This window comes from Cydia pomonella, chromosome 4 (genome assembly GCF_033807575.1).
Source record: "Cydia pomonella isolate Wapato2018A chromosome 4, ilCydPomo1, whole genome shotgun sequence".
NCBI lineage: Eukaryota > Metazoa > Arthropoda > Insecta > Lepidoptera > Tortricidae > Cydia > Cydia pomonella.
This window is the reverse complement of record NC_084706.1, coordinates 10863073-10883609: the sequence shown is the minus strand read 5'-3', so window position 1 is coordinate 10883609 and position 20537 is coordinate 10863073. Positions and strand designations below refer to the sequence as shown.

General features: G+C 35.0%; 1 protein-coding gene across 1 annotated transcript in view; it reads right to left on the bottom strand.

The window, feature by feature from the left end:
* The window catches only part of LOC133517072 (uncharacterized), a 35631-nt gene extending 15739 nt beyond the window's left edge, over positions 1–19892 (bottom strand). Inside the window, exons 1-5 of the mRNA XM_061850216.1 lie at positions 18288–19892; positions 11326–11564; positions 8496–8713; positions 6581–6747; positions 5633–5814 (exon numbers count right to left, since the gene is read on the bottom strand). Coding sequence (XP_061706200.1) covers positions 5633–5814; positions 6581–6747; positions 8496–8713; positions 11326–11564; positions 18288–19836 — 2355 coding nt within the window. The 5' untranslated portion in view covers positions 19837–19892. The remainder of the gene's footprint in view (positions 1–5632; positions 5815–6580; positions 6748–8495; positions 8714–11325; positions 11565–18287) is intronic.
* Positions 19893–20537: the final 645 nt, after the last annotated feature.

Below are 20537 nucleotides of genomic sequence, written 5' to 3'. Positions count from 1 at the left end.
AAGGTTTGCCTGTATTGAATTTACACACTGTATACTGTGACTGCAAACAACAAGAGTCCAAATAAGGTAAAGGGCCCCCTGTTTCGGCAGGTCAAAACTTTAATTTTGTATGCACTATGGGTACTGATTGCCTGAAATAAAAGTTTTTTATTTATTTTATTTTATTTATTTATCACACTTGCTCTAAAAAGATCTTATTTCACTTATTCATACAAGCCGAGTATCATAAATGAGTTTTACTTTTAAAATACTGACGTTTATAATTTAATATTTTTGTTTATGTTTAAAATTATTTAATTTCAATTAATTTAACAGTCGCTTAAATTATTTTTACATAATTTTCAATCGTGGCTGAATGCCGAGGGTATTTTCGTTTTTTAGGGTTCCGTAGCCAAATGGCAAAAAACTGAACCCTTATAGATTCGTCATGTCCGTCTGTCTGTCCAATTATGTCACAGCCACTTTTTTCCGAAACTATAAGAGCTATACTGTTCAAACTTGGTAAGTAGATGTATTCTATGAACCGCATTAAGATGTTTACACAAAAATAGAAAAAAAAAAAAACAATAAATTTTGGGGGTTCCCCATACTTAGAACTGAAACTCAAAAAATCTTTTTTCATCAAACCCATACGTGTGGGGTATCTATGGATAGGTCTTCAAAAATGATATTTAGGTTTCTAATATCATTTTTTTCTAAACTGAATAGTTTGCGCGAGAGACACTTCCAAAGTGAAAAAAAGTGTGTCCCCCCCTGTAACTTCTAAAATAACGGAATGAAAAATCTAAAAAAAATATATGATATACATTACCATGCAAACTTCCAACGAAAATTGGTTTGAACCAGATCTAGTTAGTAGTTTTTTTAATACGTCATAAATGGTACGGAACCCTTCATGGGCGAGTCCGACTCGCACTTGGCCGCTTTTTTCTTCTTAATGTGATGTGTTAAGTGGTGTGTGAGTTTAAATAAGATTACTGTAAGTCGTGTTTTGTAATGGTAGATACAATGTATATTCAAATTAATAACGAAAAGTTTGTTATCAGGTGACGTTCGATTTTAACGTGACAGTCCGTGAATTATGAAAATCTCTGACCTCCAGAGATGTTTTAAAATGCTTTTTATATACATTATAAAGATGAAAATTAAGTCTACAAGTGAATTAAAAAAAAATGTGTGTAGCATCACAATTTGGGCAGCTCATAAGTCAAATATAGGTTTTATAACAAAATGTATATAACCTTTTTGTAGGAAATTTTGTCTATTTTAGTTTGTACATACAACACTTTTCGATATTACTGACAAATTCCTAGAAATATGAAAAAGTTACCTTTCAAATCCCTCCCCCAACCACACCCCCCACCGACCAAAACTGGAATGTTTATTATCAACGTATAAGTTCGATAATTTACTAAAATAAAAAATAAAAACTCTTATAATGGCATTTTTTAATTATTTTTGAAAAATATATAAAAAATTCCTTGATTACACCTGCAGATTTCATTAAACCGTTTCATTCTCAAAGACACGCAATAATTACTAACACAAACAACATGAAAAAACAACATGAACATGAAATCGACATGTGCAATAAGAAATGAATCTAAAATCTTAAAACTTTGATAGGTACCTACCTATCTAAAAACTTTTAATGTGTTGACAAAAATTAGGCAATCCTTTGGGGAGAAAATATCATTATTTTGTATTTATGGACTGCCTTAAAATATGTAAGAGTTTTAACATTTTATTTATTTAGAGACTCTTAACATTTTTATTTTAAATTAGACCTTACAATAAAAATAAGCAATGATGCGGTGAATAATGAATGTGTCATATTTATATTGTACCTAGTAGCAAGGCGTTGCGTATCTTAAAAGTAAAATCGCAAAAATATTACGACACATTTACATCAAAAACTCACTGTAGATGGTGGCAACTAAGATGTTTTCAAATATACCTATTTGGCCACTTTGGCTGTCACCAACTGTTTGATGTCGACGAAACAATTAGATATAGCCGTGACGGTGGTCCTATTTGAGTTGGACAATCACTTCCGGATAAAACGAGTGCTATCATTAGGATAATATAAAAAATAGACCATATTGGGTATCATGATAAACATTATGCGGAAATGCAGTCCAATAAATATATTTTGTTTTTGTTTTTTATTTACTTATCCTTCTAAGTTTGATTAACCCTGTCCATCTTGTCATAAATATATTCCGTATAAATATATAAGTGCTCTACTAGTTGATAATATCAACTAATTTATCAAGGGGGGCTTTACAGAAGTTTTTAACTATACATATATGACTTATATAAAATAAAAAACAAATAGGTAATAATAATGAAAAAATAAATAGTGATAGCGCCTGAAATGTCTCATTAGCTATGTTATGACAACTATCCTTTACCAAGTCGTATGTCCATAGGCAAGTTAGAATTTTACTTATACCTGACTATAATTAATTAATTAGTCTGTAATAGATTCGAAAGCCAATAAATGGAAATAGAACCGGAATATAATAAAATAAATACTAAACGCATCTGTATAAACAAATAAGTTAATTTATTAGTCAAATCTATGTTATACAAACATTCATTGATTGTAATAAGTACAGTAATGGATTATGTAAATAAACAAATTCGTGTTTCGAATTTGGAAAGCAAATATTACTTACGGCCCGATTCGAAGAATGAGATACGATAATGATAAGTTCTGGTTTAGATAAGTTCTCATTTAGATATCGTTTATATTCGAGGAACCAATGTCACTTTGTCGCTAGAAATATCGCAGATAGATCTTATTGGGATCACAGCGGAATCGAAATAAACGTCAAGTTTGACACATCGTTTAGCTATCGATCTTGGAAAGATCTTAAACGTGTCTTAATCATTCTTGTGACTAATGTAGTACATTATAAATTATAATATGCGGCAACTCTGTTTGTCAAAAGTTAACAAAACGGCACAGTACAGCGCCATCTTCTTCCGATCTTACTGTTTTTTCTTCTACAGTCAATGAATTTTGGGTAAATAGTAAGTGAGTAATCAAAAAACTACCTAGTTGCAGCCTAGTTCCATTTGTACTTTACCGTGCCGTGGCACCATCATAGTGAGTATGACATACATTAAGTGACGTTATTCATAAACTAGCTACCCGTCTCGGGTTCGCACGGGCTACACAAAACCTTAATAAATTATACACGTACACCTTCCTCACGAATCATAGCATAGTCTATTGACAGCTGAAAACCGCATGAAAATGCGATCATTAGTTTTTGAGTTTATCGCGAACATACAATTTTACAAACAGACAGACGCAGCGGGGGACTGTTTTATAAGGTGTAGTGACGTATCTTAACTCTAATAAGCCGTTGATAATCGTTTGTCCCATTTTGACCTTAGTGTTTGTTACAAAGAGACCAAATGTTACAAAGGTTTGCTAAGTTTTATGAGTAAGCGTAGGGCTGAAAGCTCGGAGCGCCCTTCCCGCAACTTCCCCAATTATCGGCCCGATTCGAAGAATGAGATACGATAATGATAAGTTCTCATTTAGATATCGTTTGTATGTCGTATTATTGACAGACGCAGCTCGATTCGGGCAACCAATGTCACTTTGACGTTAGAAATAAACGTCAATTTTGATATGTCGTTTAGCTATCGATCTTTAAAAGATCTATCCAAGATCTTAAACGTGTCTTAAGCATTCTAAATAACGAAGGCCGAAGAGAGAGCTCCATGAATGTAGTGCTTAAACACGGAACAATAGATTTAGATTTATATATTTATAAGTACTCATAATATAAAATTACACTAAAAAATTTGCTAAACTAATCTACATGAATTTATATTATGATCGTCATCAATATTTACATAATAATAATAATAATATAAAATGGATACTATTGAAAACATGTCCTAAAAATAATAATCAATCTTATGTCAACAATTTTATCATTCAAGCCAAAACAACGTACGGGAATAAAATAAGTAAGTACGAGTATCTCCTAATGAACAATAGTACAAGTACCTAATCGTAATCAATCAAACATAATATATAAGTACCTAAAGGAAAGTTGAAAATAAGTTGTCCCACAAGTTCGCATTTCCTTTACGCCCGTGCAGTGCATTCGTTTACTTGCATAGTTACCTGCCAATATAGGATCAATTAGATACATGCTTTTTACAAAACAAGACGAGCAGATATCATAGTAAGGTATTTATGTATGCGAGACAATAAACCATTACAATTAATAATTACAATACAATGCCATCGTATATTTACAATGGCATAGCAATTAAAAATGTGCCGCCTATGCGTCATACGCTAGAACAAGCTTGGCAACTTGCCAAGCGTATTAGGTGCGACATCGGGGATTCAATGATCCCAATTCTTTAGTTGGAGCACGCTCGGAAGTGCGAGTGAGGTCAGATCAGAACTGCAGATTAGAAGATACATAACTCCATACAAGCAAGTAATAATAATTCAGACAGCAACATCGATTTTAACATTTGCAGCAGTAATGTCGTGCTGCAATTGGGCTGCAGTAATGTTGGTATAGTCTGAATCCGATCCATACCTTTAGATATTAATCTCGGTACATCGCTCTCATCAAGTTTTATATTGACCCGAGCCGGGCAGTAGTTTAATAATTAATTGCACAGCATTTGAAATTCAGCTATATTCAGCTTTAGCAAGTTATTGCTAACAATTATAGACTATGTACATTAAATTATTATTTTCAGATGTATGCCTTGAAATTAAGCGAATTTACGATTGTAACAAACAAATAGGTACCCAATAAATATGACTCAGACTAGTAAATAATAAATAATCAAATTAATCACTTTTCCCTTCCCAAAATGACACATCATACATTATAAATATCATAATCAACAAAATTTGGAACTTAGGTGCAATATTTTGACCATCGGAGCGATTATTTCCAAAAGGTATTACTGATTGAAAAAATCTGTAACCTTATTATTATTTTTAAAGACCTATCGAATAATGTGCCAAATGTCGATTCTACTTTTAGTTACATGTCCAATATAATATATTTAAATATATATTACATATTTTTAAATTTAAACTTGTAAACTTAGTAGCGGCCATTGTAGCGGCTTACAAAAATTAATACCTCTACACTTATGTTCATAAATTCATACAAATGTTTTTGAGATATACAGGCGGATAAGACGAAACAATAAGGGTCCAGTCTTTGCTATTTTGGCTACGGAACCCTACAAAATAGGCTCTTTGGAAATTACGATACTCAACTACAAATATGCAATTTTGAATTGGAAAACTAGTTTCTATTTATTCTGGATTTAGAGTGTGAATACGAGACGAGCATACGGTGAACAATTTAATGCGTGGCTCTTAAATAATTACCTATAGGTAAAAGCTTACCTAAATCAGATAAGGTTTGCAACTTTGCAGACGCATTATGTAATTAACTTTGACGTTTTTTTAATCCCGTCTATTTATTATTCGTTCAGATATAGTTGTCAATGCCATGCTATTTATTAAATTTGACTTTGTAAACAGCACACAACTAATTCCAGATGAAGATTTAACTAAGTTTTGTTTGGTACTTAGTTCACATCACAATTTTATTTTACATACCTCAGTAATCTTCAACCGATTGTTGTAGGGCGTAACGGCGACCGGCAAAAACTTGTGGGCGATCAGCAGGGCGATAGTTGCCAGCCCCCTGACACCGTGAATGCAGGATATCTCGTCGTTGGAGCCTGGCGCGGTGAGCTTCTTCAGCGTGTTGTACAGGGAGAAGGAACTGAGGAAACTATCTGAAGATAAAAAAAGATATGTATTGTTAACACCACTTTGGGTTCCCTGTTTATTATCACTACGATCACGCTACACTTTCAACCATCGTCTACATGGTGTTGCGTGACCTATTAAGTCACGCAACACCATGTTAAAATAGTTCTAAATACACTAACTTTCGGAATTTTTATTATTATTATTTATGAATGCAGCGGCAGCTTATAGCTGGTACGTGCACATCAATGTCCAGCACTTGTGTTTTGTCCATTTATAAAATGTTTGAAACAGTTACTTCAAATTTTTGCTTGGCTTTTTGGCTTGTTTCATTGAAATTCTCAAGTTATCAGTTATTTAATTTTAAAGTTACGTTTCTCGTGTAGCGTCGGATTCGCCATCTAATTTAATGCACAGTACAATGTGTTCATTACTTTCATTAGCATAAATTACCTATGCGTATGTGTACTGTTTGGGCTGTTGCAACTATCGAAGGGTCAAGTCTTATTGTTTTCTGTCAATAGATTTTTGAAGTGTAAACTTGACCTAGGATAGCATTGGACTATTTCGACATTCCTTGTTTTGATGACACATGTTCGTATGTATGTTTAGGTCAAATTTTAAATCAGTCTATGGATTTTCGCCGCATTTAATTGGGCTGAAAAGATGATTCGCCCTTACTAGTGAATTCATGGGCCAAACGGAAAATAATTGAGGTGCAGGATATGAGAATAACACATAATATGTGAAGTTGTGACAGAATAGATTCCCCAAAGTTGAACAAACACTTACCTGTACATTTAGGTGCATCGTCTCTTTCTTTTTCTCCTTCTTCAGCCTGGTCACACTCGGCCTTGTCGTCTGTATCTTCGCTTGGCAGCTCCTCAGAGTTTCCACTAGACAGATAGTCCTGGACGGTGGCCACGAGTACCAAGAGAACGATGACGGCGTAGAACGACCTGTGAAGCAGCATTCGTGTGACGCATAAAATATCAAACATTTATAAATCGTCACCGTAATGTAAGCTATATATCATGCGGTTTCCGGATTCCGTGTAATACATAATTTCAACACACTTGCTCAAAACGACGTTTTTATTCCACTGATTTTTGGCTCATAATCCTAAATATTACACAAGCGTGCTTTTTCAGTATATTATAACACTCGTGCTTTTTCATTATATTATCCGACTGCGTTAAGAAGGTAACTGATTGTTAATAATATGCATGGAAACGGAGCCTACTTAATTTGGTCGAGTACGTAATACATTTTTTTTAACCAACTATTAGGTTTCAAATGTTAGTACAAAGAGATTTTATCGCACCAAACATTATTTATAGATTAAATTATCTCGTATATTACATTAATGAATAAACATAACATTTTATCAATTTGATCTCCATCCGTGGAATAGAAATACGAAAATATTATCTTTTTACATTTTTTTAATTGGCTTTTAACGGGGTTTGTCGATTTCCTTCGTGCCTTTGCCTTGCGCGCGCATTGGAATCGTGCGTTAAAAAAATAACGCGCCAGCCATTTTCTGTATTTGTCATTAAATTGGAATAGTTTTGCATGTTTTAGTTTATGTATTGACGAAAATGTCATTTTCAAGCATTGAAAATGAAGAACACATAAAATTGACGCTGCCAGTAATACTATAATAGAGTCAAGAGCCGAGAACGATAGCCTTTTACCATTAAAATCGGGTGAAAAATAATTGGCGGCATAAGAAAATTTTATTCAATGAAAAACGTGTTGGTAGCTTACTTCAATAAACTGGCGAATAAGTGCCTACAAGCCCAGGACGCTTTGGTGCAATTATCAGATGTTAAAATTGTAAGCCACCATTCGAAAAATTGTACTTTTACTGTTTTGACAAAAAAAAAAAAAACCAAATTTATACGGTTTGTTTTTCCTCGCAAGTGTGTTGAAAAACGTCGTATGAAACGCGTGTGCATGGGTATATCGCCTCGTGTGTAATGACCAACTTAGCACACTTGTATCATAATGTACTATGGCAAATCATGTATGAAAACATTTGATTACTAAACCACAAAACAAAAGCTGGATCTTTTAGAAGCTTAGAAAAGCTAATTCCTACTTTAAATGAATTTTAAGTAATTATATACAATAGTGTAAACATTGTAACAATTGGCAACCGCCGAATACCTACCCAAATAAATAACTCAGTGGTCCCTTATAAGTACTTTAACATGCTAACAGTGACACACTGACTGCCGCTAAGTAATAAATTTGCTAATAATCCCCAGCGAAAACTTTATCCCGAATCGTAATTAATTTTGTACTAAACACGCCTTTGCGAACAATTTTTAAAATTTTTGAACGATACTTATAGAGTAACTTTTTTTTTAATACCACGACGGTGGCAAACAAGCATACGGCCCGTCTGATGGTAAGCAGTCACCGCAGCCTATGGACGCCTGCAACTCCAGAGGTGTTACATGCGCGTTGCCGACCCTTTAAAAACCTGTACACTCCTTTTTTGAAGAACCCCATACTGTAGACCCTCGGGAAAACCTCGGAAGGGAGCTCATTCCACAGCCGGAGCGTCCGCGGGAGGAAATTCCTCTTGAACCGCACAGTACGCGACCATTTAGGTTCTAAGGTGTGAGGATGAACACCCTGCCGACGGGCGGTTAACTTTAATCGCCTAGTTAAATATGTTGACTTAATAAAAACTTACAACGTCAGAACTGTCGGAAGTTCAAACCACTCATCCCATGATGACTCGTGGATATGACAGTCCCTCTCATCGATCTTGACCCTGATGACCAAACCGCTGGTGTGCTGGTAGTGCTTGACCGAGTCCTTGATAACAACCTCGGCATCCTCGGAGTTGCAGGGCGAGGGCACGCAAACCCCCCAGCTCAACGTTGAAAAACGCGGCACGAAGTGACCTGGCTGAACGAATTATGATAAGGCTTAGTATCTATAATGCATGATTTTATTTCAACCGCAAAAATGAAAACCGAAGTAACTGACACGCCAATTAATCGCAACGCCGTAGCTTATCCGCCCACTTTCCCTAACAAATACTACTTACTACTTAAACAGGCGGTGATTTCATAGCGACCACATAGCAAATGTTTTTTTCTTTTTTTGGTGAGCAGTCTATAAAGTGACCGATTTAAGAACGAAGATAAAGGAAATGTGTCGAAACAAATTTCTCTGAGACGTTTTAGTTGTCAAGTACAAACTGACACAATTTGGTCATTTTTGTGCGCATTTCTCTCGCTAAAATTGCTGTTATACCGAAAAAAATACGCCAAGTGCTATGTGTTCTAATTTGTTGGTTACATAACATACAAAATAATGTATGTGTAGCATGTCACAATTAATCACAGTTATTGTTTTTAGAACAATATACGCTCTAAACGTTTGTGGTTCGAATATGAATCTCTGTCCGTTTAGGATCAACCCAAGTGGTCAGTACCTGTCACTGCTCTGCAGGGTATTTACATGACATTTAAGGTTTAGACTATTACGATGAATGAACCGTTTTTTTAACGGCAAAACTAGCACAATATAAGTAAATTTTAATTTCGGACCTTATTTTACTATTTCGTAATATAAAAACTAATAAATGTCTATATTTCATAACTGTTATTGTGGTTTTATTATGTCAACGGTTACATGTAGTAAAGACCTAACTAACCCTTAAAACTTCTATGTATGGCTAGTAGAGTACCAGCCACATACCTACGTACCACAGAAGAGTCACTGGTACCTAATGGGCAGTAGGTATAGATCGACCACAGAGTTTTTTTAAAGAATTATTAGTTATAAGAAATTACTTTCTATTAGCGCTGGGATCTACCGTAATCAATATTCAAAAGTATCAAAAGTGTCAGGCCTGTTTAAGAGTTAATTAATCACCATGGCTCGCTAACAGCACCTGAGGTCTGGTCAAATCTAATCATTAAGACTTATTTCAGAAAATCTTTTATCTTTTTAAATTACCTTAGCCCTCAATTGTAAAAGAGATTTATTTCTTCTTCTATTAGCAATGAGGTACGTCCAAGTACATAATAATTCATTTACAGTAAGTTTTTTTTTACCACAAATCCGCAACACAGGCGCAGAGCGTATTATGCATCTATGCTGCCTGTATAAATAATGTATTGAATCGAAAAATACTGTCACATTGGAATGCAGGACAGGACCCTTGTCCATTAAACTTTTGTACTAGATCGTCATTTCATATTAAATTGTATGACACATGACGACCGGTCTGGCCTAGTGGGTAGTGTCACTACCTATCTATCTTCTTAAATATATAAAAGAAGAAACTGATTGACTGACATATCAACGCACAGCCTAAACCGCTGGTTTTAGAGATTCCAAATTTGGCACGTAGGTTCTTTACAAGAAAACATTTTTCAAAATTCACCCCCTAAGGGGGTGAAATGGGGGTCCAAAGTTAGTATGGGGAAACAAGATTAGTAAGAATATTTTATTCGAAACTTTACAAGAGTATTCCTAACGATAAATGAGTAAACAAGTGTTTCAGGTTTTTTGAGAATTCAACCCCTAAAAGGGGGAAATATGGTGACAAAGTCTACGGGAAAAGCAACATGGGTATTATTTCTATGGTTTATCAGGTCGCTAATTACGAAAAAAACAACGATTGTAAAATCTAACGAAGTGGACTTGAAATACAAATCCCTTGTTGGGGTGCGATGGGGTCGAAATGCGTGTTGGTAGCTTACTTAAATATGGGTGTCGTTTTATGGTTTTTTGGGACGTTATTTACGAAAATGGCATTGAATGATTTTAAAATGTAATATTGTGGACATGAAAAATGTTGAAAGTATTTATGCCAAATTGCAATTCAATCGGTACAGTAGTTTCGGAGCAAATCGGTTGTAACAGATGGATTGACAGACAGCCACACGTAATCCTATAAGGGTTCTATTTTAGCTTTTGAGCTAGGCCGGCTGAGCTCCTAAAGCAATTGTTAAACAATAGACCATCATTAAGCTCTCTTTGTGCAGTTTCAAGTGGAATCCCGCCATGGTAAATGAAACGGGGTATATATAAGTATGTATTTATCTATACACGTATCTACATATATCGTCGCCTAGTACCCATAGTACGACGAGCATTGTCCCCAAATATTTATTTATTTATTGGCCGAAGCGGTAGCGAAGGTCCACGTTTTGACTTGGGCAATTTTCTTATGTACGTTCGGACGGTTCTCCTCTACAGGTCGCAATTCTCAACTGAATCTTTGAAAGCAAGTTCATTAGCTATATATAATATTACTGTCGTTACGTTTTTGTTGAAAATTATCAAAATGGTGGAAATTGGTATAAAGAACTTAAGTGCCATTGGAGTCTTTGGCACTTAAGACTATTGTGAGTACGCTGTGAAAATGACTGAGTAAGTATTTTTTTCGTATTTACATGTTTTAAGCTTATCGATCTTATAATCTCGAAGTCTACAGCTCACAGAGCAACTAGTTTATTTATGTACGTCGACTAATCAACCTCCAACATAATACTAAAACTCACATCATCTATCCGGCTCCTGATCAGGCTTTTGGCCTGAGCCAGATGCACCGGCACCTCCAGATCTTGATGCTCTGCCTTCACGTCCAGCCGAGCCAAGCAGTACTTCCCCTGGACCTTCACCACGCTTCCGGTCTCCAGTTGGACGCGTGCCCGACTTCCCAGGCACTGGTCGAAGTCGCCCAGTTGAATGCCGTTGCCTTGAAGGATACCCGAGGGAATCTTTGCTGACGCGTCTAGCACTGGAATTATAAATGCTAGTTAGTACACTTACAGAGTATAAAGACTAAAATCAGTAATCTCCGAACATTTTAAAAATTCACTTGATGTTCATTCAAATTATGGACTGCCCGTTGCTTTACACGATGCTAGTTTTCCTCTAAGGCAGCATGCATCGTCACTTGTTTTTTGCATGCCACATTTTTGTTAGAAGATAGACTATTCCAATTATACCAATCTGCTCTGACACTATAAAGCTTTTATTTCCGTTGAGTTAGTTACTAATGTAAACCTTATGTATTAAATCATAAAGTCTAGTTGTGAAGTTTTGTGCTTGAAAACACATGCCACTACTTATACTTAGTTTTCGGTCCTCTGGGAGCTATAACACGCAAAGGTGTTGAGTTTGTGTAACTATTTGCTGTAAAGCTAAAATGGAACTTTCGTCATTCAATGCCCAAAAGGCTTTTAAGATTAGCACAGTTCCATTGTGACGTAAAACATCGCTAATTATACTTCATAAGTAGTAATACCTACCTAGGCACTAATATACATAATACATAACCTAGCTAACACAAGGTCACAGCTTGTAAAGGTGAATGAGCTTTTAAAACACTGACATGTGGACATCTGTATTATTTTTTATGAAGTGTAAGATGTTTTAATGGTGCCAAGACTTTTCTTGAGGTGTTTCAGATCTTTATTTTTTTTTAATAATTGAATCATCGCATCGATAGACAAAACCGTCGGTGGGACTTAAAAGTAAAATGATATGAAATTGAAAGCTTAAATCAAATAATGTACAGCGAGCTACAAAATTCCATGGACACATTATGAATGGTCATGTACTTTTGTAGCTGTATACTGAGCGGCAAAAGCGCATAGCCACTCTATGTACGGAAATCTGTTTTACCTCGTATCAATAAATAAACTCTTTTGTGGTGATTAAGTATCTCCTAGTAGGGTTTGGGCTTTGGTGGTGTAAAATACCGTCTGTAATAAATCTGTGTTCAAATTAAATAATAATATTTAATCAATCAAGCCGACGTATTTTGGCTTTTGTTTAGCATATTTATAAATTCAATCCGAAAAACAAAGTTAATGAAGGAGGATTAATAGACGCACATTTTGTTGGTTTCACTTTTCGCGTTCATTTATTTTTTATTCGCACTTCTATGATATATAGATGACTATTTTTCAAGTAAAGTTTACAATAAGTAGTACGTATCTCAACGAAAATAAAGGCTTTATAATATCAGAGTACTCTGAGTACACTAATCTAGAGTAGTCTATCGTCTACCTTGAAACAAAAATGTCGCATGCAAAAAACAAGTGACGACACATGCTGCAAGAGCAAAGCTAGCATTCTCGTAAATGGACTTGAATATTAGCGAGGGCAGTCTACAAATAAACCATCGCATCGTACGTGATTTTTATAATATTAGGGAATTGCTCTTGTTATATTTGATTGTTGTTTAGCAGCGAATATTTGTTTTAGTTTTCTTGAAAAAAAAATCAATTTTATAAATACAAGAACATACATATCCTCATTGTTCAAGAGGTGACTGAAAATGTTGGTGAAAAATAATTTGAATGCATTAAATACAAAAATGAATTGAATACAATCATTGTTATAAAGTCTATCTGTAAAATCCAATAAGCTAAATAAACTATTAAGCCATATCAAAGAAATATACACAGAAATAAGTACCTACCTACTTAATGGCCAACATTAACTTTTCATACAGGCTGAATCATAAGACGTGAGCAGGATTAACCCTTCACACACAGATCTTTCAGAATCGTATTTAGGTGACACAACACAACCACATATTTTCCTTTTTGTTTACTTTTTGGTTAGTAAGATTTCAAACCTCCACAATCATACGGCCTGATTCGAAGAATGATTAAGACACGTTTTAAATCTTGGAAAGATCTTTAAAAGATCGATAACTAAACGACATGTCAAAATTGACGTTTATTTCGATTCCGCTATGATCCCAATAACATCTATCTACGATGTTTCTAACGTCAAAGTGCCATTGGTTGCCTGAATCGAGCTGCTTCTGTCATTATACGAAAAACAAACGATATCTAAATGAGAGCATATCTAAACCAGAACTTATCGTTAAATTATCTCATTCTTCGAATCGGGCCGATAGTCAGTTCTGGTAACAGAACTAATTAATAAAGATAAAACCTCTTTATCTGTTATGACAGTACTTTGGTTATGAATAAAGTAAATTGTTTCAAAAGTAAGAATCAGATTTTGCTGACATTCTGTTTGAAAATTGTCAAGGATAAAGCAAACAGATTAAATTTGATGTCAGTATTCTAATGTGATGTGATGTCATAAATGATTTACTGAATTCTACTGGTGACATCTCCTGTATCACTCTGTATATTATTCGAGGACTGCGATCGTGACCAAATTTATAAGCTAAGGCAGGCCTTGAAACTAACCGTGGTATGGTTATTTATGATTTTTCCCCGCGCAACATCTGTTGCCGAAACCGTCGAAACAGTGCCACTATAAATAAATAGCCGTTGTAATGTACTATGCAGGCATGCCGAAGAAACGTTAGCAACTTGTATACTCTGGAGTCGTCCCCAATTTTTTTATATGTCCTTGATTTGATATCAGTCTCAGTGCATGTCTGTCTGTCTATGAATGTTTATATAAATATAAATAATATTTATATCAAGCTCTTATTCTGAGTCTTAACATAATGTTTAAATTAAAATAATAACGCATGCTGTGGTTGCTTTTAAGTGGGGGATCAATTATAAATGTGGTATTTTAGTATGTAAATTATAGTATGTGAATGGTATCTTCTGTTGGTCATCCTAATAAACAAATGTAGCTCACACCAAAAGGTGCGAAATGCGGGGCGGGGCCAATAGACTTTTAATTTCTTAGAAAATCATAATATCAGAAAATAAGAAAACAGATTTCAGCGTTTCTGAATATTCAGTCCTTAAGGGAGTTAAAGGGGGATTGATAATATTTTTCATATCTCATACTCTGAAAGTGAGTCATAGTTGATATATAAAGTGCGCAGAAAGAGATACGTTTCTGCTCCAGTGCAGAAAAGTGGTGCACTCCTTTGTGTCCCCGTCCCATCAGCAACTAGGTGAAAACAAATGAAAAAAGATCCTTTATTTCTCCGCCATCATTGGATCATTTGATAAATTGTTTTAATTCGCGTTGGATCATTTTTTTATTGTATTTGCAATGATTTCATAAGGCGGGTACCAAAAGGAATACACCTAAATAGTTATTTACGATACAAGTGCGAAAAATAGGAAATTCGTAACGAGTGGCGATAAATTAAAACGCGACCGAAGGGAGTGTTTTAAATCGACATGAGTACAACGTCTTTCAGAACATATGACCTTTTAAATTTTCGACATAGTTACATAATGTGCTAATTTACGCACTAGTGCAGAAAAGTAGCACCATATGTACTGAAAAGGTTTTTTTTTAACCTTGAACTTGCAAAGGCAGAATTTTATACTGCCACACTTAAAGGTTTTTACGACATTAAATGGGCTTTTAAAGTTATTTGGCATTATTCACGTAGTAGTTAAATAAAGTGAAATGTAAAATAAAAATTGCTTATTTTACTCATTTTATTATTTAGTGTTTTATTATTTAGTGTTTTACTTATTTTATTATTTAGTTTAATTATGTTGGCAGTATGAATAATGTCAGTTTTATAACGAACAAGTAATAAATTAAAAAGGCAATCCCGCTGATTTTCATACTTTAAGAGGAAAGAGGATGGCCGTTTCTCCATACAAACGTAGTCCCCATTTTCTTCTTTGAATATTGACATTCTGCAAACTATTTTTACATGATTTGATGTATATAAATCATTGCTCTGCCTCTACGTTTAGCTTTTTTCGATTTTAGATTATTATAAAAATAAGGAGCGAATAACATATTTCATACATATTTTTAAATGCTTTCAACTCTTATAATAATTAAATAATCAAAAAATCAAACGTAGCGGGCATGGTTGCTATTGTGTCAAACTATTTTCAATAAGCTTAATATCCAGAGAAGAAAAGAGGACTACTTTTGTATGAAAAAGCGATTTCGTGCGGGTCCTCCAGCTTCGTCTTCTCCTTTATTTGCCATGCCCTAACGGACGTCGGCGACCACCTTTGCCATTTCTCTCCTACTCTTGGTCATTCTTGCCAGTATGGCTGCGTTACTGGACTGGACGTCGTTCGATACCCCCCGTCAGGGGGGTTTGAGGGGCCGCTTCCGCCTTTCGGCTGTAGCGGCTGTCGCCGGTCGCTCTTCGCAGACCGGTGAGGAGGTCAATTGGCCGTCATTTGGGAGACGGTGTGTGTGGCTGGTGTGGGCCAGCTCTTCGCTACCGATCGTTATCCAACTATGGCTGCGTTATTCTTGTTCATCCATTTTTTAATGTTGTCAAGCCAGATGAACCTCCTTCTTCCCCTTCCCCTCTTGCCATCAATTTTTCCTGCCAATATTAGTTGTAGTATATTATATTTGTAATTTCTGTCTATGTGTCCAAAATATGATATTTTCCTTTTTTCACCGTGACTAACGTCCCAATTCGAAGAATGATTAAGACATGTTTAAGATCTTAGAATGATCTGTAAAAGATCGATAACTAAACGACATGTCAAAATTGATGTGATCCCAATAAGATCTATCTTCGATATTTCTAACGTCAAAGTGACATTGGTTGCCCGAATCGAGCTGCTTCTGTTAATCTAAACCAGAACTTATCGTTATCGTATTTTATTCTTCGAATCGGGCCGATACTCAGTTCTGGTAACAGAACTAATTAATAAAGATAAAACCTCTTTATCTGTTATGACAGTACTTTGGTTATGAATAAAGTAAATTGTTTCAAAAGTAAGAATCAGATTTTGCTGACATTCTGTTTGAAAATTGTCAAGGATAAAGCAAACAGATTAAATTTGATGTCAGTATTCTAATGTGATGTGACGTCATAAATGATTTACTGAATTCGTAAGGTAATCCTGGTGACGTCTCCTGTATCACTCTGTATATTATTCGAGGACTGCGACCGTGACCAAATTTATAAGCTAAGGCAGGCCTTGAAACTAACCGTGGTATGGTTATTGGGTTTTACTCCAAGGAGGAGGGTTACCTATTATGGAGGTTTTACTCCAATCCAACTTTTTCTTCATTCTTTGAAGTCTTTCCACATTCATAATTCTATCGGTCCAGGATATTTTTAGCATGCGCCTATATAGCCACATTTCAAATGCGTGTTTTCTTTTCCATCGCTTTATTCAGAGTCCAAGTTTTGCAGCCGTAGAAGAGTACGGATAGTACATAACACTTCACAAGTCTCCAACGAAGCTTGCTATCATTATTAGTGTATATAGGGTGCATTTTTATAAAGGCGTTTCGCGCAACATCTGTTCCTTGAGACGAAGTTGGAGGACCCGAGGTTCCATTTTAAATATTTGTTTATTTGTTTTCTCATGAATGTCGCAATCTAAATGTTTTTCGTTGGGGATTATTTATCTTCAGACATGCGAAGTCCTAAGGAAAAAACATGGCTGTAGGTATCGACCTAGTATTTAGCCGTAGGTAAAATAATACCACTATAATTACTGAATTTGCAAATTTGACTTGTCTTGTTTGGTCTCCTCGCATTCGGATTTTCATACCATAGTTTACAACCTACTATTTCCAACCTATAAAAAGACATTATATTATAATAAAATCGATTTCAGCTGTTTGGAAAACTTTTTCTTCATACAAAAAATACCAGTATTGTTACGTTCTTTTTCGTTCTTTGGTTTATTATTTCATTTTTAATGGGACTATTTAATAATACGAAGTTGTTACCTTAATACATGATCCAGTCCTACGTAAAGAGTATAAAATTATTAAAAATATTTTGCTATTTCGAAGTTTCGAAATAAACCGGTTCCGAGGCCTGGTTGAGAGGGATTACATAGAGAACATTTTTTTCATTAAGGGGCTTGAAATTGACTGACAAATGTCATGCATTGTAAAATTATTAAAAAAAACTGTACTGTAGTTGACTGCGAAAATAATAAGCATTTTGGTACCAAGACTGATGTATGGAGTGAGCACTCTATTACTTCTTATTTCTCTGTGACGTTGGTGATGCGATCAGTTAATCCTAAATTTCGACCTAGGGCTGTAATGTACGTACGTACGAAATTAGGCAAAAGATTTATTTTCTACGTGTGTACCACGGGCGGTACAGGAATTAATTACTATCTCGTGTTAATGAAGCCCTCGCCTTTTCGTAATTTCTTGTTTATTTCTTTTTACACTACGCACTATTGCTGCACAGTGATCTATGCTCAATAGCAACCGACATATTAACATATCCATGCGTACAAAGTCGCGAGTAACAGCTAGTACTTTATATTATACGAGTATCGTGTAAGCCACTCGCAATAACAGCTCTGTAATATTATAAATTATAACCTTTAATCGCATCTTTCCTAAAATAAGGTTACTTTTTTGCAGTATGTAGCATTTATTTATACGTCTTCTCAATAACTTCACAAGAAATATTTACGTTCATTTAAATTAAGCGCTTGACTTTACTACAAGTTCTTTGATATATCATGCAGCCCTAAAACGTATAAATCATGTTAGCATTGTATAAAAATTTGCGGTAAAACTCTCATCATCCAATTTATTTCACAGCAACCTCGAGCAGAAGTTAGTTATTTAATTACGTACTTACTATTCAAAGCCCATAGTTTCGTCCCGCGTAATTGCCTTAATAGGATTTGCCCATGCCGTCTGCATTCTGGATTATGAATCCTTGAGAAATTGGGAGCGAACGTTGGTAGAAAAGCGTAAAAATCTTCAAATTCACTGGCTAACATATTTCTTCGATACAACATATCTGTTAATTGATCAATAATATTAATCGTTTTAGGTTCACCGTTGTCCAACTTCTTCGATTTCTTTTTGCCATCTTTTTCTTTTTTATGTGAAGTTTCAACGGCCTCTTCAGAGCTTTTATGCTTAGATGTCTCAGGTTTCTTTGCTTCTGATTTCTTTTGAACTTTTTTGCCTTCTTCTGGTTTTGGAGCTAATTTAGGCATGAAAGGGTCTATTACAGATTCTTTATACTTTTTAGATTCTTCTTTGTGTTCCTCTTTTTTTAAGAGTTCAAGTTTAGGTTTAATATCTTCTTTTTTAGCTTGAGGTAGTGGTTTTTCTTTTTGTGATTCCGACTTCTTAATTTCTGCCGATTTTAGTTTAGGCTCACTAGATTTAGTTTCTTTAATAGAATCTACGGTGACCGTTTTCTCATCCATTATTAAAGTGTTTGCATCTGTATATTTTTTCAGAACTATCTTTTCAACGGTATCTTTTTCTTGTGTCAAATTCGAGGTCTTATATTTTAGGTCCTTCTTTAAATGTTTATCATCATCATCATCATCATCATCGTCGTCGCCGTCATCGTCATCATCGCCATCATTCTTGCCATCTTTCTTTGATTTAACTACGTTTGATTTGTCTTTAAAGTGCATTTTCTTTAAGCTTGGCTTTATATTATCTTTTTTATTTGTCTCAATAGATATTTTTACTTTATTCTTAAAGCCTTTGTCATTATCATCATCGTCGTCGTCGTCGTCGTCGTCATCGTCGTCCTCGTCGTCCTCGTCATTGTAGTAGACCTTTATATGTGGCTTGCCTTTGTTTTTTATATCTTCTTTCTTTTTATCTTTCTTCGAATCTTCTTTTTTAGCCGATTCAACAGGTGTAGGCTTTTTCTTTACAAATTGAGAGTCAGTTTCATCGTCATCTTCATCATCATCGTCGTCATCGTCTTTATTATCTTCAAAGGAAAGTTTTGATTTTTCATTTGCCCTTTTTGTTTCCACTTTATCTTCTGTAGGATGTTTTGTATTCTTGGACTCTGATGATTTTCCAGTTCTACTTAATTTAGAATTCACTTTAGATTTTTCAACATTAATACTTTTGAAAATATCAAAAATGTCGTCATCATCATCATCATCAAGGTCACTATCACTGACTATTTTTAACACAGGACCCGATTTCGCACTGGCCTTTTGATTGATTAGTTGTTGTTTCTCCCTTACGGCTTTCTTTAGTTCCTCGTAACTTTTGGCACTATCTTTAACACTATGTTTAGTAAGCTTGTCTGCACTGTCAACGACACTTCTAGGTAAATCGCGTACACGGAATGCGGTTATCACTGTCGCTAGGATAGGTAAGCAGACTATAATTAGAGCTAGCGTCCATCTGTTACGCGCCATGACCGACGCGTGAGACGCTCACCGCGCCATCATCGAACCGACTGAGAAAGTTTCAGCGAGAAACGCTACCGTTTATTTGTATCACGCGTTCTAAACTTAACGCAAATATTTAGTTTAAAATAAAAATGAATCGTAGAAGATCGCAGTGTAATTGTAGAGCATTATTTAGCCAATTAGAAATTATATTTAATAGCAAGGACCTTTTTGTGTTAGGATTTGGTGCGTCTTATAGCGCGAGGGCACGCACGGTGGCAACAGTCCAAGATTAGCGTAAAAATAGTGTTGCAGAGGCAATTGTCCGGTCCCGATGGATGGATTGACTGCAACGGCATTGTCTATTGCTTAATTGTAATCAATAACTATATCATTTAAATTCGTTGTGTTGCTCAAGTAAAAAAAATATGTACCGTGAGAAAGCACGTTCGTATATTTGTAATTTTGAATAAAACTTTTGACAAGTTATTTACTAACATTACATAACTAAATTTAAATTAAAATGCACATTACTTATTGTAAAGTCGAAACCGCTCTAATCTTGACCTTGCTTATAAAAACCGCTAGACATCAATAAAAGTCACACTTTTCATCGTGTGTCAATGTTTTAAGCATTTAATTACAGTATTAAACAAAGATTTATTCTCTCGGAGATTCACCATAATGTTCACAGTGGGAAAGATGATTATCATTTTGATAGACCTAAC